The sequence below is a fragment of the Phanerochaete carnosa genome (genome assembly GCF_000300595.1).
Source record: "Phanerochaete carnosa HHB-10118-sp unplaced genomic scaffold PHACAscaffold_5, whole genome shotgun sequence".
In the NCBI taxonomy this organism is placed as follows: domain Eukaryota; kingdom Fungi; phylum Basidiomycota; class Agaricomycetes; order Polyporales; family Phanerochaetaceae; genus Phanerochaete; species Phanerochaete carnosa.
In genome coordinates, this window is record NW_006767632.1 from 977942 (window position 1) to 998457 (window position 20516).

At 57.1% G+C, this 20516-nt stretch overlaps 8 protein-coding genes across 8 annotated transcripts; 3 read left to right on the forward strand and 5 right to left on the reverse strand.

Moving 5' to 3' along the window:
* Position 1: 1 nt before the first annotated feature.
* Positions 2–711, reverse strand: PHACADRAFT_255710 (uncharacterized protein). The gene has a single exon (XM_007395514.1). The coding sequence runs from the start codon at positions 638–640 to the stop codon at positions 401–403; it is 240 nt and encodes a 79-aa protein (XP_007395576.1). The 5' UTR covers positions 641–711; the 3' UTR covers positions 2–400.
* A 2990-nt stretch (positions 712–3701) lies between these two features.
* Positions 3702–5306, reverse strand: PHACADRAFT_93478 (uncharacterized protein; the record flags this gene model as incomplete). The annotated part of the gene is made up of 4 exons (XM_007395515.1): positions 3702–3931; positions 3989–4569; positions 4620–4790; positions 4852–5306. The coding sequence occupies 4 exons, from the start codon at positions 5304–5306 to the stop codon at positions 3702–3704; spliced, it is 1437 nt and encodes a 478-aa protein (XP_007395577.1).
* Positions 5307–5815: 509 nt separating this feature from the next.
* On the reverse strand, positions 5816–6235 carry PHACADRAFT_50500 (uncharacterized protein; the record flags this gene model as incomplete). The annotated part of the gene is made up of 1 exon (XM_007395209.1): positions 5816–6235. A coding segment is annotated over one exon (420 nt), but the record flags the coding sequence as incomplete, so codon positions are not given.
* A 43-nt stretch (positions 6236–6278) lies between these two features.
* PHACADRAFT_208759 (uncharacterized protein) lies at positions 6279–8283 on the reverse strand (the record flags this gene model as incomplete). The annotated part of the gene is made up of 11 exons (XM_007395516.1): positions 6279–6459; positions 6510–6744; positions 6797–7030; positions 7089–7326; positions 7382–7511; positions 7562–7656; positions 7712–7842; positions 7906–8037; positions 8102–8136; positions 8188–8217; positions 8275–8283. The coding sequence occupies 11 exons, from the start codon at positions 8281–8283 to the stop codon at positions 6454–6456; spliced, it is 1275 nt and encodes a 424-aa protein (XP_007395578.1). The 3' UTR covers positions 6279–6453.
* An 829-nt stretch (positions 8284–9112) lies between these two features.
* Positions 9113–10669, forward strand: PHACADRAFT_255713 (carbohydrate esterase family 16 protein). The gene is made up of 9 exons (XM_007395517.1): positions 9113–9275; positions 9347–9383; positions 9432–9460; positions 9523–9593; positions 9649–9763; positions 9822–9839; positions 9907–9966; positions 10028–10484; positions 10547–10669. Exons 1-8 carry the CDS (start codon positions 9120–9122, stop codon positions 10379–10381), a joined length of 840 nt encoding a protein of 279 aa, XP_007395579.1. The 5' UTR covers positions 9113–9119; the 3' UTR covers positions 10382–10484; positions 10547–10669.
* Positions 10670–14177: 3508 nt separating this feature from the next.
* PHACADRAFT_28299 (uncharacterized protein) lies at positions 14178–14627 on the forward strand (the record flags this gene model as incomplete). The annotated part of the gene is made up of 1 exon (XM_007395168.1): positions 14178–14627. The coding sequence occupies one exon, from the start codon at positions 14178–14180 to the stop codon at positions 14625–14627; it is 450 nt and encodes a 149-aa protein (XP_007395230.1).
* Positions 14628–14864: 237 nt separating this feature from the next.
* Positions 14865–16030, forward strand: PHACADRAFT_184064 (uncharacterized protein; the record flags this gene model as incomplete). The annotated part of the gene is made up of 1 exon (XM_007395518.1): positions 14865–16030. The coding sequence occupies exon 1, from the start codon at positions 15026–15028 to the stop codon at positions 16028–16030; it is 1005 nt and encodes a 334-aa protein (XP_007395580.1). The 5' UTR covers positions 14865–15025.
* Positions 16031–16642: 612 nt separating this feature from the next.
* Positions 16643–20379, reverse strand: PHACADRAFT_28301 (uncharacterized protein; the record flags this gene model as incomplete). Its single annotated transcript, XM_007395169.1, has 10 exons — positions 16643–17115; positions 17170–17362; positions 17416–17758; positions 17814–18121; positions 18184–18218; positions 18298–18907; positions 18959–19125; positions 19188–19711; positions 19773–20030; positions 20087–20379. The coding sequence occupies 10 exons, from the start codon at positions 20377–20379 to the stop codon at positions 16643–16645; spliced, it is 3204 nt and encodes a 1067-aa protein (XP_007395231.1).
* Positions 20380–20516: the final 137 nt, after the last annotated feature.

Below are 20516 nucleotides of genomic sequence, written 5' to 3' on the forward strand. Positions count from 1 at the left end.
CACACGCTTGTCACACTCCGTCACATACGAGCTTATTTTACGTAATATAACCGTAGTCAACCGGACCTTATCATGTTCATGATTTGTCAACAACCACCGAGCTACTTATCCGCCATGTAGCCGTCTGAATGGGAGCATTGAAATGAGAGGCACTACACATCCAGCTGAGCCTAAAGCAGAGATGTATTACAGTGAGAGCAGTATGATTCCGAGATGAGAGCAGGAGAGCGGCCGATATAGAATAAAAGACAGGATGAGAGATTGAGTAGGCCTAAATTGCGCGTGTAGATAGAATGAACGAGCGAAAAAGATGAGCAACCAAGAGAAAATCCAGGTTCACCACCAGCACCTGTAAACGAGAGCAATGACGAGAAAAGAGATCCATCCAATGTGTTACGCATTATTGTTTCCTGGCAGGGGCATACATAGTGTGTGGACGTGCCTGGCCGTGCCCCTGTTGCTGGCTCGCGGACTCAGCGGTGTTGGGATACAGCATGCTATGCGGCCGCGTAGCAGCTGCGCCGCCGGGCACGGACGGGAAGGAGTCGAGGTCGAAGACGTCTCCCGACGCACCGGACGCCACCGACACCGGCCGCTCGTAGATCTGTGTTGGGAGCGGCGGTACCGGCGGGTGAGGCATCAGCAGCAATGGTGACGACGGTTCAGAAGCACCCTGGTGCACACCCTGTTCTAATCAACTTGAGTAAGCAATCTGCGGACGGCTGACCAACACTGGCACGTACCGTCGATGGTCGAGTTACTCTTGTTCTTGCCTTTGAAGAACCAAGAACTGGCACGACCAAAGCCTTTCTTCGAACCCTTCAATGACTTGCTAGAGCTCTTCACAGAGCTCGCATCGTTGTCACGGAAATGAGACCGTGGAGAAGACGGCATGGCTACGAAGACAGAGGATTCAGCGGACTCAGCTTCAGAGTACACGCTTTGTGGGATGCTCTGCTTGCGCTCGCGGAGCGACGAAAAGCGGTGGACCTCCTTCTGCGGAGGTGACGATTCTGGTACCGAAGTAGTCTGGGAACGCACATGTACGGAAGGTTGCTGTAACGACCGGCCAGCAAAGTAGGAGATGTCGGGGGTGATGGGTGTGTAAGATGGTGGCGGCGATTGGGGTTGGGGAGTAGCGACGATAACGTCCGGTTGAGTATGAAAAACATTTTGTGGAAGGGAAGGCGGACCCGATGTCGGCTCTGGCACTTCGGGAATAGCGGGTTGAACATTCACGGTGGGAGCTGGGACAGGGGCCTGCCTTTTCGCTGTCGGCGTAGACAGAGCCTCTTCCAGGAGTGCCGCGTCGGCCATCAGTGAGGCGAGATCACTGAGACTAGGTGACGTAGGTTCTGCAGGGACGGTAGCACGAGCTCTCGGAGTAGCGGGAGTACTGGGTGGAGGATATGTTGGTTTCGGAGGTGCGGGAGAGGACGCAGGCATCGAAGGCGCGGGTTCTGAGATGGACGTCTCGCGAACCTTGCGGTGCACAGTCGCATGAAACGAGGATCTCTGGGTCGTCCTGCGCTCTGGCGTCGCAGTTTCCGTGGTAGTGACCGGTGGTGGTGGAGACGCTGAGGAAAGAGTGGATGCAGGGACGATCGTTGCGCGTGTGATAGTCGGTGACACAAGCTTCGGTGGCTCTGACACGATCTTCGCCTCCAATGCACTGCCAACGCTCATTTCGGAGATGACACTTTGGCGCACAGCCACGGAATTTCGCGGCGCAGACACAGAAATAGGCGAGGCCGTCTCGGGTGTAGCAGGCATAACGGTCGGGGCCTGGGGCGGGTCCCGGACAAATGACCTCTTCGCATCATCTGCAGTCGGGGCGGGAGTCGTAAAGGATGCGCCTGTGCTTGGAGTCGGTACCGATTCCGAGCTAGCAGTCGTGTCACCGAGCACAGACGAGTTGTCCAATTCGGTATTCACGATAAGGCTTTCAGTCGATGTAGAAACAACTTCCGGAGCAGCCGATGAATTTTGCCGAGGACGTGTAGCCGCGGGTTTTTCAACCACTTGCGGAGGAGTAAGAGGAGAAGATTTGTTATCGACTATGGCTGGCTGCGGGACATCATTCGCTGGCTCGCTCTTCGGTGTCTCACCAGCCTTGGAGCCTTCGGGCGCAACGCCAGCCAATTTTCCAGCAGTGAGATCTTCAGGTTGTGCCGGCGCATCAGCAACTCCCGCTATCAGCTTCTTCTCTTCTAGCGGAGATCGTTCGGCATTCGTAATCGAGTCCGTGCGAGGTCCAATGTCAGAGACGACACGACGTGCAGCCGGCAGTCCAGAGGTCGGCGCACTGAGCCCTGCCAGCGCAGGCACCGGCGGCACCTCTTCGGGGCTTGCAGATCGTGCAGACGCACTCGAGGTCGACACCGTGCGCTTCCTGGTGAGCAACGCCGCGTCCGTCGGCTTCGCGAGCTCGGGCACCCGATTCCCGTAAAGCTCTCCCTTCTTCTTCGTCGAACCGTCCCCGACTGGCAGCGCGGCAGCATCGAACCGGCCCCGCGGGGTGGGCACGGCGCCTTTGCGCTCGAAATTCGCGATCTTGTCCTTCAGGCTGCTCACGCGGCCGCCGCCCGCTGCCACAGGCGCATACGGGCTCGGTTCAGCCGTTGCGGGGTTCGTCGGTGACACGCTTCGCTGCTGTAGCGCGGCGATGCGGTCTTTGAGGTTGCCTGGCGGCACGGCAGGCTTGGTCGTCGCCCTGGAACGCACAAAGTGAGTCGGTTGCCGCAGCTATGGAAGCGGTCGCTTCGGACACCTACATGGTATGGAATGGGAAATGAACGTCAAAAAAGAGGTGAAGACGGCGACCGCGGGCGACCAGCGACTGCGAAGGTCAGCACGTCGAGGCAACGCAACCACAGCTGGCGGAGGTGGTGGTAAGAGACAGAAATGAAGAGATGATGAGCGGAACTTGCCACTGTTGGCCGGCCTTTGCAAGAAGCGCCCGTCTCGGGTGTACGGTTAAATCACTCGGACGTCCGCTAGCTCGCAGATGTACATATAGCCCCACGGGCCTAGAAGACGGACAGCGTACTGCACACACATGTATACATTGCACACAACACGCCCAAGAGTGGCAGGGCCGTGCCACAAACTCTATCATTGCGAACACACCATGTGTAGCGCACAATGACACCGCACAACTTACACGTCAACGCCTTTAGACAGCCAGTACGACCTCGTCCGTTCAGCCTGCTCAGATTTGCTCGGCGAGAGCAAGACGTCGTACTCCTCCTCCTCCTTCCCTGTCTCCGAACCAGAACCCGCGGCGTGCACCACCACACTGCCGCTCTTCCGACGCCGCTCGCGATCCTCATCCTCGTCTTCCGATTCGTCGTCGTCGTCCGTGGTGTAGACCGTGTGCGCGTCGATCTCGGACCCTACCCGTCTGCGCTTTTTCGGCGGCTGACGCTTGTCGATGCCGTACCTGCTCTCTTCGACCTCGGGCTCCGCGTCCCGCCCGTGCGTGGTGTCGTTCTCCGCGTCCGCGTGTTCCCATGCCGACGACTGCACGCTCTGCTTCGCGGCGCGTGTTTGACCCGTGGTCGCCGCAGGTGTGTCGGAGGGCCTAAAACGGACCTCGGGTGCCGGATCGATCCCAAGCATTCGGTGAAGCACCTTCGAGTCGTGAAGTTCTTGCACGAGCAAACGGTGGTTTATGGTCTGTGACAGGTATGAGCAAGAGCTCACCAGGCACGCAGACGAAAACTGACCTCTTGGGTGACACCCATGACGCTGGCCAAGATGCTCATGTCCTCTGGATCCTTATGGCTCGAGAGCCGGACATAGTGGCCTTCCCGACGTGCATTGATATAACTTGCATGCACGTATGCTGCCGCGGTCATGATGCTATGCGCTCCTGCAAGCGTCGTGCGAACCTTGACGATTCCAAAGGAACCCCTAGAGATATCATTGGCTAGAACGACGGCATCACATCTCAACAATCGTGTGAACAGGGCGGGAAGACACTCACAAGGATCGCCCGGGTCTTCTATCGAGAGCAGGAACGGCGACTTGTAATCTGCCCAACCACGTTGCGCCTTGTTGTAGTACGAGCCGCCGTCCCGGACAGATATGCCGACTTCGCGATAGTTGAAGTAGCATCCGTAGAGTTCGAAGAACTCCATGACAAGCACTCCTAGATTTTTCGATGAGTCGATCTCGCCCCTGCGAATCTTGGGATGCATCTGGAGGAAGCTGATGGCCAGGCACACGATGCTGTAGCTGCCCAGCCCACCAGTGAAGACCTCGTTCATGCTCCGCTGGCTCAAGAACGATTTCGTAATGAGAACCAGGGCCTGAAGGGCGGGTATGTGATCCAGGAAGCGCTTGATCATCGTGCCGGCCTTGACACCGTTCATCTGGTTGAGGCTGATGTCGACAGAGAAACGACCGTGGCGGGTGACGAACTTGATGATAGGCACCTTGGCCTTCGCGATAATGGTGACTTTATCTGTGATGCCAGCTCGCTTCATAGTCGTTGCGAGAGCCTGCAACACGTTCACTTTGTTATTATACGCCATGGAGTCCGACTCTATCACGAGGTCGATATCGCTATTTATGCCTGAGAAAATGTGATAGCTGAACACATCGGGAGTACTCACCCTAGTGGCAGGTATAGCTTGGTCTCATAACTGCCAAACGGCAGCACTCGCGCGTCGGGAAAGGCCTTCGTCACAGCTCGTGAGATTGATTCGACTATGAGCGACCTTATCTCGTCTTCCTCTTGAGTAGGAGATATATATTTGACAAAGGCTTCCACCTCTTTATGCAGCCTGCGAGCCGCTGTGAGCACGATAAGATCCATGTAGCATCCGACGTACACAGGTAACGCACATCTCTGCAACGTTGTTGCACCGGTCCCAGTCTACATGTGCCGCCCAGGGTGCACGCTTCGAGACTGCTGCATCTACCGGTCGTCTCCTGCCAGTGCTCCCGTCATCTACTTCGTCGTGTTTTCGTTTGCGCCCCGAGCCCTCAGAGTCTCTCGCCTTGCCCTTGCCCTTGTCCCACTCCCGAGGCCCGACCTCTTCCTTCTCCGAGTCATCTTCCTCATTGTCATCCGAGAATGTGAACGCGACGAAGTCCTCTCCACCAAACGTGGCGTTCGCGGCGTTCTGTCTCGTTGCACCATTAGCCGTGCTCGGGCCAGCTTCCGCGGCGAACTCTATGGCGTTAGAGTTCGACGGCCCCGTTTCAGCGTCGCGCTTCCGTTTGTGCTCGTTCGATCTGCGCGACTTGCTCTTTCCTTTCGATACGCTCCCGGATCTCGAGGACGGTGAATTGTCCATGCGTTCTGTCTGTGCTTTTGGGGAGCCGACCATATCGAAGCCGTTGAGTGAGGAAGGAAAACAGGATTATTCCAGGGCTCCAGTTACAGCAGTTGTGTGATAACGCGCAAGGAGCGAAGATAGACTGGAGCAGGTCGCGGCTGCAGGGCAAGATTTTGCATAGCGGGCGCCTATCACTCTCCCAACAATTCGTCCCGATCACAAGTCTCTATTAGGCATGTCCAGTAGTGTCCGGGGGCAGAAAGACCTGTAGCGACTTGGTGACCGTCAGCGACGGCCAACTTCGCAATACGCTGTGTATTTCAGAGAGACTTACATTGTACATAGCATCTCGGTCACTCCGAACCAGGGAGTGTAATGCGGTGCAGATATTTGGCCCTGGATCCCGTAGCAACAGAGCCTTGCTCTTCCTCAAGTCTCTGGCCAATTTCCAGCTCCTCTTCTTCCTTTCCCTCAACAATATCGTAGCCCCTCAGTCTATGAATATCTCCTGAATCTTGTTCGAGCACAGGACCCGCTCCTTCCCACACCATGTTCCACCGCCCGCCGGTCACCGTTTCAGCATCGCTCTCGGCCCCCGCATGCCCACGCAGCGACACCTCCCAGGTCATCCGCTGCACTCCGACAGGCATCGTCTCAAAGTCGATGCCGAGATGGAAAAACTCCCTGACGGCAAGGATGGACGCAGCCCTTCGCAGCAGCTCCTGGTTTGGTTCCGACGCGATCCACACGTTGTGCGCGGGGACATCCTTCCACCCAGAGACGAGGTAGACGTGCGTAGGCGAGACCGTGTCTCTGAAGAACATGAGCGGATAGCCCGACCATGACGCTTGCTGCCTCCCTACGTCAGCCAGGAACGACTGGATCGGCGCAGAGTCAACTGCGTATGGCGGCAGTGCTTCGAGGACGGCGAACTCGGTGACTGGCATAGCCTTGAAACAGCGTTGCGGAGGGAGATACCGAATGGATGACGAGAAGCCGCTACATACGGAATTTATAACTGGGCTTTTGGGACGCGTCATCGTCCTGAGATCACCGAAGCTGATACAATTTATTACGAGTCCATGTTTCCATAAGGAAACGATTACATCGGAGATATGAGTGAAATAGCGTAGCAACGGCGGTAACAGTATAAGACGCTGTCCGTTCAGAACTGTCTGGCAATGAGTTTTTTGGCGGAGCTGCACGGCATGTGGTGCTCACCCTGATCTGGTACGATCCACTGGCCTTCGTAAGGTAACGCACCCACTTGATACTGTTGTAGTTGCCCTTCTCGAAAACCTTCAAGAACCGCACAATAAGACCAGATGCTGTGAACATCAGGACCTGGAAGTCGACGTCTATGGGCGGCCGGGCCCACACTTGTCGATTTGTTGTGCTCGTCAACTGGGCGAGTCCCGAGAACGTCACCTCAGCGCCTCCTTGTATGCGCGGAATCCTGAGAAAAGAGCTCAGCGGCAGCCTGTCAACCTCTCGAAAGCTTGACTTACTTCCAGACGACAACGTTCTCTGCTGGAACATATTTCGCCTTGCCGCTGGGAACCTTGCAATCCACGTCCGTCGTGTTGAGCGGTGTCGGTATCCGCAAGACAACGTTCGTCGCCGAAAGCTTATTGTTAAAGTTTGTCTTCACCGTCACGACGAAGGACACCTGCGATGTCCCGATCTCGTTGACTGTCGGGATGACGCGCAAGGGTAATTTGACGTTTGACGTCGAGCGATACCTGCAGCGCAACTCCATCAGGGTTCAAGGCACGGATACATCGGCGAGGGTGTGCGCACTTCATCAGCTCGAACTCGCCATCAGGAGGGATGAAACTGATGGTGCGCGTCGAGTCGAACTCGTCGAGCCGGACGCACTGGTGGAACCGACAGTCGTCGAGCTCGACGGCGTCGCTCGTCCCGTGCTCGGACTTGTCAATGACCAGCTTGTCGTTGAGCCCGAACTTACACTCGGGCGTGCCGGACAGGTACGCTCGCATCAGGATGTGGCCGTCGACGTCTGCGCGGAGCACGGTGCCTGGACAACACGGCATCAGCACAGCGAGCGCGGTGATCGGCCGGTGAGGACGGACCTTTCGCGCTCATACTCAGGTTCACTGTCTCGACGACGTCCACAAACGCCTCGTTCTTCTTGTACTTGACATCAGCGCGCCGCCAGCTGGTTGCTCCCGTTGCTTGGGTAGTGATCTTCGACGACTCTTCCTGGAAGAGTATCAGCACAGCACGGGGATGGCAGCCGTGTGATGACGCACCACAGCGGCCGCAGTCGACATGATACTCTCCGTTGTGATGTATGTCTTGAGCGTATCAATCTCACTATTCTGAGGGTAGCCAAAGTCGATGATCTCTGCATGTGCAGATTGAACAACGAATGGCCTCGGATGCCGTGGAATGACACTCACCATCAATCAGCTCGTAGATAAGCACGAAGTTGTTCTTCACTGCCTCCTCGTCCACCTTCCCGAAGTAGGACTTGGCGATGGAGATGAAGCGGTAGCAATACTCGAACACGAGCGCAGCGTTCGCGTTACACCTTGCAAAGACAACACAGCGCATCACTGAGCAAGCCAGTGCTGTGAGATGGAGTACGACTCACTTGGTAACGGCGACGATGTACAAGTTATTCAGCCTCACATGGAAGAAGCTGGTCGATCCGAGCGTGACAATGGGCGAGCGTACATCGCTGTTCGACACAACTTGTATCCGGAAGACATCAGCTATAGAGCGCCTTTGATATCAGGCACATAGAGTCAATGACGGTCTGGACGGTGAAAGGATAGTGAGCCGCGTACTTGAGGTCTGTCCGATACAGCCTTGAGATGAGTACCTGTCCTACGTCAGCTTGGCCTCATCTGCGACGACTTTGCAACCGACGTACCTCGCCCTTCTGGTTGAATATAAAGAAAGCCTACGCCTCACATTCGTCACTGCCGTCTGTCGCTGTGCTGGAGAAATGTGCGCGTACCGAAATCATCCCAGCGGGTCGAGGTCAAGACGCAACAGGTAAGCGCCCATAGTCTCTGCCGCCGATCCCATCAAATCGCCTCAAGAGCCTCGAGGCCCGTTCCCGCGAACTCAGACCCAGACTCATATGTCGCCCGCAGCACCTGGTAGAAAATCCGGCGAGTTCGCCGTCGACAAAGCGGCCAGCTGAATTTATTCGCTCTTTTTTCCAAGAATCGAGCCGAGGCTGTAACAATACGTGAAGGAGCACTTTTGTCCTCTGCGTTTTACGGAGTCAGACGACCGGGAAACATCAATACCTATGATCGTGGAGATACTCTGCAAGCTCAGTAGCGAAACGGCATATATATTCATCCGCAGGTTGGGATGCACAGGCAACGGGTGATGTGCCGCCCCGCGACAAACTGATTCCCTCACACACACATTCAGACTTGCCCCAGACTCGCTCGTTCTCCCCACTTGACCTTCGACGGAAGTCTCCCCATGTATCCACCACGCGCTCTCTCCCTTCTAGAGGTCTATTGCTCCACGACGAATGCCTCTAGGCAGCGTCTATTCGACCACCGCCAACGGCTTCCGGCGGGTTCGCCTACTCTTCTGGCCATGGGACTGCCCCGGTGCTCGCGCTTCCTGCTCCCATGATCTCTCCTCTTCTTGCGGCAGAATACTTCTCGGCAGACACATCGCTGTCGAACGGCGTCCACAGTCAGTCTCGCAGCTTCGACGAGGGTCATGCCGCGGCGATATCACGGCCGTTCATCGGGCATGCCGTACTGGAGTCTGGCATTTATCGTATAAGAATGTGGCAGTTGGTACGGTCTGCGGCATTGGTCGCAAATGGCCTTCATGCTGTGGAGCGCGCTTTGTCTCCTGTCGGCCGCTGTGGCGGCCCAAGGGAAGCTTTCTTGGAACACCACAGAATTTCTTTTCACGTTCGGAGACTCTTACACTACCGATGGGTTCAATATATCTGCTGGCGTTAACTCGCCCAACCCAGGATTTGTGAGTATCTCAGGTCCCCTTATGGAATGGCTCCCTAGCCAGGCCAGCTCAACCAACGCCTACTGTCATAGACATCCTCCAACGGGCCAAATTGGGTCGAATTTCTCGGTGAGAAGTAATCAAAATTACTCAGGACCATCTCTGACAAAACCACAGGTGGGACGTACAACGTTACTAACACCAAGGTCCGTCGCCTGTCAGGCGCGCCACACGGCTAAAGCTGACGGGCAAGCTCTCATGGCGCTAGGTATTCAACCTTGCTTCCGGAGGAGCGACTATCGACGCGGCACTTGTAGCTCCCTATCTTCCTACGGTTCTGTGAGTCCAGCGTAAACCTAGACAACCATTGCCATACGACGCTGAGATATTTTAGATCTATCGTCGACCAAGTCTCGCAATTCGAGACCCATCTTGCCGACAAACCGGAAGGTGCGCAATGGAGTAGCGACAACAGCTTGTTCGCGTTCTGGATTGGTATCAATGACGTTGTACGCGTTACGCCATCTACCTGCCCTGTATTTGCGTGTCTCACACCGGCTTCTTAAGGGTAACTCATACGCCTGGGTACGAGCATACATTCATTTCCGCTCGCCTCAATATACTACGTCTAATTTATTACTTCCGCCTTTAGACTAATGTGACATCGCAGAGCGAGTTCCATCACGTTCTTATGAGTCGTCTGTTCTCACAGGTCGTGTAGCCGACACCGCTGTATCTCCTACGTACACTGACGCCGTTTGGGCGCCTGACAGGTCGAGGAGCTGTACGACAGCGGTGCACGGTCCTTCCTGTTCCTCACCGTGCCTCCAACGAACCGTGCCCCTCTCATACTCGAGCAGGGCTCCACGGCGGTGTCCAAGATCTCCGCCGCGCTCGACGACTACAACGCGCAGCTCGCGGCCAACGTGCAGGCGTTCAGGGACGCGCACCGCGACCTCGATCAGGCGGCCGTCTTCGACGCGCGCCCGGTGTTCAACCTGCTCCTGGACAACGCGGACGCGCTCGGCTTCGTGAACGCGACTGGGTTCTGCGACGCCTATCAGAATGGGACGCCGGGGATGACCACGCAGGTAGCGCCCTGCGCCCCGGTCTCGAGTTACTTGTGAGCCTATTATTTATTTATTTTGATGCGTCACGGAAGCACTCTGGGGCTGAACCCTTGCTTGTCAGCTGGCTAAACACTCTACACCCGCTCTTCACGGTGCACAAGTAAGCCTTCCCCCTCCGCAAAGTCCCCGCTTGGGTTTATTGATAACCCCCATGATGTGCAGCATTCTCGCGCACGCCATCGCGACACAGCTCAGTGCTTGACGGGCTACGCTTTTGGGCGGGACGTGCCAGATGTGTACATGTAAAAACGGTCTCGGTTGCGTAATGCAGGCTGTGAGAAAGGCGTGTATGTGTGTGTTACGCGTATATACCGAAGCCAGCACAAGCGTAGAAGACGGTTACGTGAGCAGCAAGCGGTGTTTAATGAAAGCTCAGGGTCCCGAGCGAGCGGGGCCCCCCGGGGCTAAGGAAGAATTCGCCGTCTGTCGATCTCGCTGCCTCGAGGTTTTGATGCCGATGGGGCGTGGCGTTAGCGAGCTGGGTGTCCTCTTTCCGCGTCTTTGGCGTCTCGTGGCAACAGGCACTTTTTTGTTGTTGTTGTTGCTCGCAAACACATGGAAAGAAAGGCTGCAGGGCGGCTGCACTGGCCAGCCAAAACCTGAGTAGCCCCCTCCGCAGGGATGGAGTTCTCGGGGGTGACGCGACGTTGATAGCGGGAAGGCACGGTGAACATGCCTGCGCCAAGTGGCCGCCTGGTATTTGCTTTCCCCTGTCCCATTTAGCTCCTTCCAGCGTATTTACGGCAAGGCAGAGCGCGGGGAGTCACCCGCGGGTGTTCAGCTGCCCTCTGTCGGTGCCAAATCGAGATGAGGGAGCCACGGCTGGTTTATGTAACTAGACGCACTGCAAGACTGGGGACGGGCTGTTCCTTTGTCTCACCGGGGTTTTGCGGCTGCTCCGTCGGCCTGATTGCCTCGCGATTGAGTCGGCAAAGGGAGAAGACGAAGCCAGGACACGCTTGTACCGTCCTGCATCTGCTCCGCCCGGGCGCGGCGGGGCCGCCTACAAGGCACTTTCGAGTGCGAGGGCAGACTGCGCCGAAACCCCGACAGCCAGAGTCACCTGTCGTCTGCCTCCATATTGGTCGTCTCTGCGACCTGCGTGGCCGTCCAGACCGCAGCTCTGGGAAGCGAGATAACCTTGCTATCGTCCAGCAGCACTTGGCGGGGGTTTAACGCCGTCGTCCGTCGTCAGCCTGGCCTGTCTGGCAGATGGGGACGCGCAGGTCGCAGTCGTCAGGCTAACCTTCGCTGCCGCGTTGCTCGTGATATGGTTGCGGCATAACCAAATGCGAGATGGGATGGGCTCGTTGACGGTTCCTGATGACTGCGTTCGGAAAGCGTCGCCGGGAGCGATACATCGATGAGATACACACTAGGGTCCAAGGCACCGCCTCGTTAGATCGGTCCTGAGGGTACCGACAAGGTAAGCTTGCACTGTGGTGTGGCGCCATGGTTGCTACATACTGCCAGCACTGTGTACGCTGCTCCGATCTGGGGCCATCCGTAACGGCGCGTCTGAGGCCTAGTGCGGTGCGCAGTTGCTGTAGTTGACATGTACCTTTAGCGTAATCACAGGCGACGAGAACTGAAGGCTTACGGCACCGCACGAGACCTTTTTCGCTCGGACAGGCGTCGAATCGAGAAAGAGCCCCCCGAGGCGGCCCCAAGTCGTCTGACTTGCCCACAGGCTTCAAAGAAGGCCCAGCCGCAGCACAGCAGCACGTCTGGCTAGAAGGGGATCTGCGGCGCGCTCACCAGACCCTTTCCAGCACGGACTGTTCTCTTGCCGCCGCCGCCGCACAGAACGTGGTGATGATACCCGGCATGGCCGCGGGCCGAAGGCGAGACTTATGGCATCTCCCCAAGACTGAACGCAGAGAACCTAGTCACTCGCGCCTTTCCGCTGACCCGCGAGCATCTCGCTGGCAGCCGCTGTGCACCACATGGTGCTTGTCCACAGCCTTGTCCCCTCGGGTTTGGCTGGTGCGACCCGAGACACAGAGCCGTTTACTACAGCGGCGCGTCAGGGAAACAGGATCACCAAGGTGGGTGATGGCTCACTAAAGGGATTCGTGTGGCAGCCCCCGAGCTACGAGGTCGTAACGCAGGAGGAATGCCTAGGTGACGTAAGAAACAAATGCAGACGAGGCGCGTGTGTGCGGTGCGGGGCCGCGTTTTGTGGCCCTTGAAGGCGAACAAGGATGCCTCACGGTGTAACATATGCATATGGCCGAAGTGGGTCGGATTCGGCACGGACACCGCATGTGGGTTGCAGTGGACACGGAGATGCAGTCGCAGAACATCAGAGAGGGCGGGAGATACGCCCCAAGCTCCATCCGTCGATGGACGCGAGCTTCTGCAATATGCCCATTTTCATGAACGTCACGCAGCGGCATATGGACGATTGACGATAATCTGCGGCTGGGGCACTGAGCGTGTTCCCAGGCGAGTGAGTGGGAGCACCGCTGGACTGGTGTGTGGGCGGCGGAGCTTTGACGTCCGCGCTGCACTGTCCGGTCAGGATGCCGCGCCGTTAAATTTCGCTAAGGAACGGCCCTGGATGCGAGCTCATTGGAGTGGAAAAGAGAAACATGGAGAGATGGTGCAGCTGGGCAAGAACGCGGGTCGTGCTGGACACATGTCAGAGGGTCAGGTGAGATTGTTTTCTCTCTCTCTCTCTCTCTCTCTCTCTTTCTCTCGCTGACGTCCGGAAAGACCGATGACTTCTCCATCAGGAAAGAGTCACGATGGAGACCCTGGGCTGATGCAACGAAAGCACACCGCTCCGTGAGACCCGCTTTTTCACGAAAGGGATGTGTTTGTGCTTACGGAGACGGCTCGGGAGTGCGGGGATGTTTGGGAGCGACCTGGTAACGGCGACGTGGGCGCGGCAGGCGTGCGCAGGAGGAGAGGTCACGAGAGCCGAACAAGACGGCCATTGGGATTCTTTTTTTCGCGAGAATGGGAAGGGCTCCGCGTGGAGCTGGACAGTGAGTGTGAAGCTGTCAGCGAGCGGAGCCGGACGACGAGCACCATCAGGCACGAGCAGCCACTATCAGATTGCCGGTCGACGCGCAATATCCATTTTATTTTATTTTATTTACTAGTGCTGCGACCGCGGGCGAGGAGAGATCGGTGGGTGCGAGGCGCTGCGGCGATGGCCCCCGCGAGGCGATCTGCAGGGAACCACGTCAGTGGTGGAGGACGGAGCTGGAGGACGGAGAGGTAACACGGAGATATGCGCAGATAACAGCCGGGGTCGTCCCCTCGACGAGACCGACACGTCGCCAAACCACACGACGGTTCACCCGGCAGATGCCGCGTACGACTGCCTCCTCTAGCTGCGTCGCAGCTCCGCGAAAGAAAAATAGATAAATAATAGCCAAGCACAGAGAACGCCCTCAGCGTCTCGGATTCAAAACGAGGCAGTGGCTCGGTGCACCGCCCGCTGCCTCAGCTTCAATTCCCAGGGCATCACGGCCCAACAGGATCGCATCGCGATTTTGGCGCACAGGTACATCACGTCCTTTACGGTACATATTGGCGCGGTTTCAGTAGTGAGTTCGATATTTCATCTTATCACCTGCCTCTACATGCGAAACATAGGCGTCGTCGCCTTTTAGATCCTCGCAACCCTTACTCGGTCGGTCATGTCCACGAGACTAGCCCGCCCTCAGGCCCCAGAGATCCTTAAATCTCCTCCTCACCTCCTCCCTTGTCAATTCTTTCTCCTCCGCACTGTGCATGCCGACGTCCAAACCCCTCTCCTCGGCCTCCCCGCTCCTGTCAGATGGACAATGAGAGGCTTTCGCCGTCGCCCCCTCCCGGGCCCAGTCCGCCGGCTTATGCCTCCCACCACCCGTCCGAACTCGAAAGGCACGGCCCACACACCGCGGTGGCAGGTCCTCAGCCACTCCCGTCCTTGCCATCTATTCATCAGCTGCCACTCAACCTACCCTCTTCCAGTACAGGGCTCCATCGCCTCTCCATGGCCCCTCCACACCCCTACGCTCCTACCTACGAGTCTGCTTCGGGGTACAGTGCCGGTGAGCATTCTCGCGCCTCCCCCTTGCACTCCGCGCCCTTCATGCCTCTTCGTGTCTCAGCCCTCCCCATGAGATACCTAGACGATTCTGAGCACGACGGCGGTGACCCCGGCCCTCCAAAGAAGAAGCGTCGTCGCCAGGCACTCAGTTGCACAGGTAAACGTCGCCTTAAAATGCCCCTTGTCGACCGCTGACGCTCCGTGATCCTCCCACTCTTAGAATGCAAGAGACGCAAGATTAAATGCGACAGGTCCGGTGATTGTCCTATATCCGTCCTTCTCATTCTCACATACATCGCTTGTTCCGGCTCGCCCATACATTTTAGAGCTCAACCATGCGGGCCGTGTTCGCGTCGCGGAGAGCAAAATAAATGCCAGTGGCATATTATCGAGCCCATGTGAGTCTCTCCGTCGCGCCCATAACTCTATCCCGATCGTCGACTGACTTTTATGTCCTTCGGAGCAGGGAAAAGTACGTGACGCGCGCCGAGTACGATGACCTCAAAGCCAGATTTGACCACCTGGAAGCGAGCGTTGCACGGATCTTGCCCTCCTTCTCCGCTCCCCTTCACCCGGGTGCCGTATCGCCCACCATGCCACTGGCCTCAACCTCTGCCCCGGAGTCCGCGCAGCAGCAGCAGCAACAACACACTCCCGTCATCTCTCCCTATCGCACCCAAGGGCCCGCCGCTTCTCCCGGCTATCGCATAACGTCCCCGCAGGCCTCCGTCCGAGGCGAGCTGCCCTTCCCCGCAGCACCACCACCACCACCACCACCACCACCACCCTCCTCCTCCTCGGCGAGCCTGCCTCCGCGCAGCCCACAGACGCAGTACCGCATCGTGCCCCCGCCGTACGCCCAGCCCCGCGCGCCACCGCCCCGCGCGCCGTCGCCGGGCCCGCCGCTGAGCTCGAGCTCGCGCCTGCCCGACACGCGCCTCCCGCACCCGCGCCGCGCCTCGCTGTCGCTCGCGGCGATCACGACGCCGTACGTGCCCGCAGAGGGCGCCGGCAGCGGCGGCGGAGGTAGTAGCGGCGGCGGAGGTAGCGGAGGAGGTGGTGGCGGAGGAGGAGGAGGAGGAGGAGGAGGAGGAGGAGGAGGAGGAGGAGGCGGCGGCGCACCCACCGCCTACACAACATCCCCGGCGCCGCCAAAAAATCACCGAGCGCAGACGCCACCGCTGCTGGGCCAGCGTCTGCGCCAGGCGTCGGCACCACTCTCAGGCCCAGCCGCAGGACTCCGCCGCCACCGCCGCCGGCGCAGCAGCAGCAGCAGCACCACCAGCGCCAGCGCCAGCACCAGCACCAGCAGCACCAGCTTCAACAGCACCAGCAGCAGCACCAGCAACCGCTGTCGTATCGTCATGGCACCGGACAGAGCGAGGAATCCGAGGTGGTGCCGGATCTGCCCCCGTCGCCACACACGCCGCCTGCCGTGGGCGACGTGCCGGTGCCAAGGCCGCGACGATCCCCGTTCCCTCCTCGACCGCAGCACACTCGCTATCCTGGGCAGTCGTACCGCGACACTCGGCACGAGCAGCCATGACGGACCCGGCGTGTGTCCAGGACGGGGCGGCATGGGGGGGGGGGGGCCCTAGGGTTGTAATGTGACATGCATCCGAGGAATACACATGCCACAACGTGGCTAGCTCATCCGTATTTATTTCTCGCTGGCCCCCGCTCACCGTGCTGTGAAGAGCATGCGCGCTGGGTCGCGGGCTGGGATGTGCACATAGGGACTTCGCTGCTGCCATTTCTCATACCAGAAAGACACTACAATACTCATACACACCAAGTCAGGGCATCAAAAAGTTAGAAAAACACGTCGTGCATGCTACATCAAACTAGAGTGGTCGTGGAGTGGTAACCGACCGAAGCCAGGTAAGGCAGAGAGCTGGACACCGTTCGTCCCCATTCTAACCGAGACCAAGGGGCGCACTCTGTGCGCGAGACAGCGGACGGTTCATGCAGGGGAGGGGGCCGCAGGGTAGTGTGTCGCGGGTTGTCGTAATAGCGATGTGAGGTCAGCCGGCCATGCGGGCGTGCGTTGCGTGCAGCACAGCGCGGCGGCTGGGCTGCATGCGAGCAGCGTCCGCAGGCCGAACCTTTCTGGCAAGCCCGAAGCCGACCAATGTGGTTAGGCTTCCGCAGGGCGCGTCCCGAACCCGATTTCATCGAGGGAGGGTAGGGCCGCCCAGCGCGGCAAGCCGCTAGAAGACGGTAACGCCTGATTGGGTGCCGGTGTACTGTGATTTCATGTCGTCCATGTCGGTGCCGTCGTCCTGACTCTTATAGTCATATTGCGACAAGCTGCCCATGTCCGAGGCGCCTGCCACGGAAGAGAAAGATGTGCGGCGACGAAGACGATCGGACTGCGAATAGGCCACGGAAGAAGCGCGATCGGTGCCCACGGTGCTGCCGATGACGCTTGCTGTATCGTTCCCGTTCACACCGGCGTCTTGAGAGATGATGGAACTAGCGTAACTTCCATAGGTGCTGCGTTTGCCTCCGTTGGGTCGCTGCATACCGGGGCCGAAGGGCGTGCCTGCACCGAACATCGGCAACCCTGAGGAATACGTTGCCTGCGATCGGAGGGATTGCACATCCGAGGGGATGTAACCAAGCGCATCGTGCGTGCGATAGAAGCTGGCATCGAAGCGACTCGGAGTACCCGAACGCCGAGCTGGTAGGGAGTCAGTGCATCCACGCAACTGTCTGAATAAATCAGTGTACGTACCATCGCTCATCACCCCGGTGCTCAGGTAATCCTTTGCGTTCGTCTCATGACGCCGGAACTGGTCCATAGCTTTAGATAGCGTGCGCCTCGGCTTGCTGAACTGAATCATGCTTGGCTGTAGGTTGTTGAGCGGCCCCTCAACAAGACAATTCTTCTCCTTGTAATGAGTAAGGAGATAGTGCCAGAGGGGGTGCTATGATACATGAGGCTCAGTACGTGTGCACAGGCCGTAACACTAAAGCTTACCTTGCTAAGGACTTTTGGATTCCCAAGAATGACGACACCATATTTCGCGCGCGTGAGGGCAACGTTTAGACGCCTCGGGTCATTAAGGAAACCAATGCCTTGATGCTCGTTGCTGCGCACACAGCTGAGGATGATGTAGTCCTTCTCACGGCCCTGAAAAGCGTCTACGCTGGCAACCTCGATTTCCTTATACAGGTCCTTCTTGAGGGTGCCGTTGAACTGCATGTAGTTCACGATGTACGAGCGTTGGCCCTCGTACGGTGTGACGACCCCGATCTGGTTTGGGACGACACCAGACTTGAAGAACTTGGTCACGATCTTCTCAACGTTGGACGCTTCCGTCCTGTACACACAACCGTCAACATCATCAACTCTGAGTTTGAAGGAAGTTACCGTACCTGTTAAGGAATGATGTTCCGCTGGACGAGATTTCCTCCTGACCCAAATTCTGGTAAAAGAACATGGGCGTATCAGGCACCGGCCACGGGAAGTCCACGTTCTTGCGAAGGCGTTCCGGCGCCGTAACTCCGTTCTGAAGTGTTCCCTCGTAGAACATGTTCGAAGGGAACTCGGAGAGGCAAGGATGCATACGATACTGCACTTGGAGGCGGATGGGCCGATTGCCGAGGACGACGAGCCTCTCGAAGAGTGACTGCGTGAGACCAGCACGGGCCGCTTTCTTGTTCATGATAACAGGGCCAAGTTGCTTACGAAGGGGCATGGTCAGCATATGAGGTCTTACACGTAAGGCGGAAAACGAATGCATACCTGGTGATCGCCAACCAACACAACTTGCTTGCATCCTAACACGAGCGGTATCATACATTCTGGAGAGGGAAGATCAGCGGATCGGATGACATGGATATCTAGCAGATTACCCACCTGGCTCGGCAGCCTGCGTGGCTTCGTCGATGAGAACCGTCCGGAACTTGAGTTTGCTGAGACGAGGGTCACCCGCTCCAACGCAGGTGCAGCAAATGACATCCGCGGCACTTAAAATCTCCTTCTCGCATTGCCTAATGAGGGCCTTGTACTTCCGTTCGTCATTCGAACTGAGCTCGCCTTGCTCATTCTTGAGCTGGATGAGCTTCTGGAGTTCGACGTGCGTAGTGTTGTTTGCAACCTGCTGGTGTAGAGTCAAGAAGGCGACAGAGGAGTCGAGGGCTTCACGAGACTTCGCGGTGAGACGGACGACTTTGAGACCAGTAGCATGGATCTTCTCAGTCAGCTGGTCGACGGCAACGTTCGACGGCGCGCACACGAGGACTTGGCCAGGGTTCATCTTCGCGAGATGATAGACGGTCGAAGCGGAAGTAACGGTCTTGCCTGTTCCGGGTGGTCCCTGAATGAGACTAAGAGGCTTCTGGAGAACGCTCTTAACCGCATACATCTGGGAGTGGTTGAGCTCCGGAAGGCCGGGAGCGGAGAATCGCTTCGGCATCTGCGTCCGTAGGGTCTGGGGTTCGAGCTCATGACCAAGCAGCTTGTGGTACTAGAATAGCATACTGAGAAAAACTCGTGATAAGAAGAAAGCTAAACTCACGATGTAACCGCTGACACTCTTCTCGTCGACTGCGAATGTCTTCATCGCGAGCTGCATCCTATCAAAACTAGTCGACTTCCAAACGAAGTCTACAGTATAGTTGTGCGTGATATCCACCGGGACACCCTCCGATCTTCTCAGCTCCAACCCTATCTCATCAGAGACGTCTGCAGATGAGGGTAAGTCAGCGGACATACACACGCGAGCGACCTTGATAAGAGAAACGTACTGTTTGGGATCTTGACGACATGGCCATCGCCTTCCCAGGGCTTGTGCAGGGTTCCGGTATACTTTAGCCTGAGTTCGTCGCCGACAGCTAGTCGGACCTCGCCACTTTCAAGCTTAGGGAGGCAAAACCAAGCGACGCGTTTCTGGTTGAGACCGAGATCCCAACGAACGGAGATATCCGTCTGTGTCTGCGACTCCTTCAACCTCTTGTCATAATCTGCTTCAATCTTGACGAGGGGACCGAAGATATTCTGATACTGATAAGCATCCTCGTAGCGGAGCAAGATAGGCTGAGGCTCGTCGTCCACGCCAGGCTTGTCGAGATCTTCAAGGGTGGCGCTAGTGTTTTCTCGCCACAGATCCTCGAGACGGTTGATCTGTTGGAACGAAATCTGGCGCGAACGGAGCTGCTCGGTTTCGCTAGGAGGCTTCACCAGCCAGGACAAGAAGGATCTATCGTCGATCAAGGGGGCCCAAAGGGATGCGTTCCAAGAGATATCTTTCGAGACCGCAGCACAAGGCTGACTATAACACATAAATATTTGTCAGCATACATGGACACATGTCCGTTTACATCGCCACTTACCGGCACAGCAGGACGACAACGGTGTCGCTCTTCGCGGGAATGAATCCGAGCATAAACACGTTCTTGCTTCCACAGTTGTAGCATTCGGGTATAGTTTCGCCGAGAGGGGATTCGGCATGAAGTATGACTTCCTTATGCTTCGCCCGCACGAGGTGATTCACGATATGAGAAGCAGACGTGTTGCCACGAGAATTGCAAAACCATTTTTGGCAGACGAGACATTTGACGACAGAAGCGGGGGAGTGGATGCCACAGTAACTATGCAAAACCGTCAGTAAGTAGGACTTCAGCATTGGCAGATTAAGGACGCGCACCTGCAAGCATGAGGCGGCAAATCTACCTGCCCCTCGTCTTTGAGGTCATCCAGAACGGCATCAAAATCCTCGTCGATGCCATCTGCATTCGCATTTTGCGAGTGCGAATGGTGACTATGGCCGTTCGGGGATGCAACGACGGAGCGGTCGTCAGTTATCGAAAGGCTGTCCAGATCGAGTGGAACATTGCTCTGGCTTGTGTTGACGGTGTAGACGGATGAGGTATCGTCGACAATGCTTATTCCGCCATAAGACGATGCAGAATCATATTGGTAATTTTCGAAAGAATCCATGGTTGTTGGAACAAGGAGAGTTGAGTGTCGAGTAGAGAACTTGGATGACTGAGACTCTTGGCAGTCGCGGCACCGACTATACGCGCCACGTGGGGTGCACGTGATCATAACGCACTGCTCGCAGACCGAGTTATACT

What these genes read in the sequence shown, in the direction of transcription:
- PHACADRAFT_255710 (XM_007395514.1), bottom strand. Translation starts at nt 640, where the DNA reads ATGCCTCACCCGCCGGTACCGCCGCTCCCAACACAGATCTACGAGCGG.
- PHACADRAFT_255713 (XM_007395517.1), top strand. Translation starts at nt 9,120, where the DNA reads ATGCTGTGGAGCGCGCTTTGTCTCCTGTCGGCCGCTGTGGCGGCCCAA. An exon ending in CCCTATCTTCCTACGGTTCT is followed by an intron (nt 9,594 to 9,648) that starts GTGAGTCCAGCG and finishes GAGATATTTTAG; the next exon opens with ATCTATCGTCGACCAAGTCT. An exon ending in TGAGTCGTCTGTTCTCACAG is followed by an intron (nt 9,967 to 10,027) that starts GTCGTGTAGCCG and finishes GGCGCCTGACAG; the next exon opens with GTCGAGGAGCTGTACGACAG.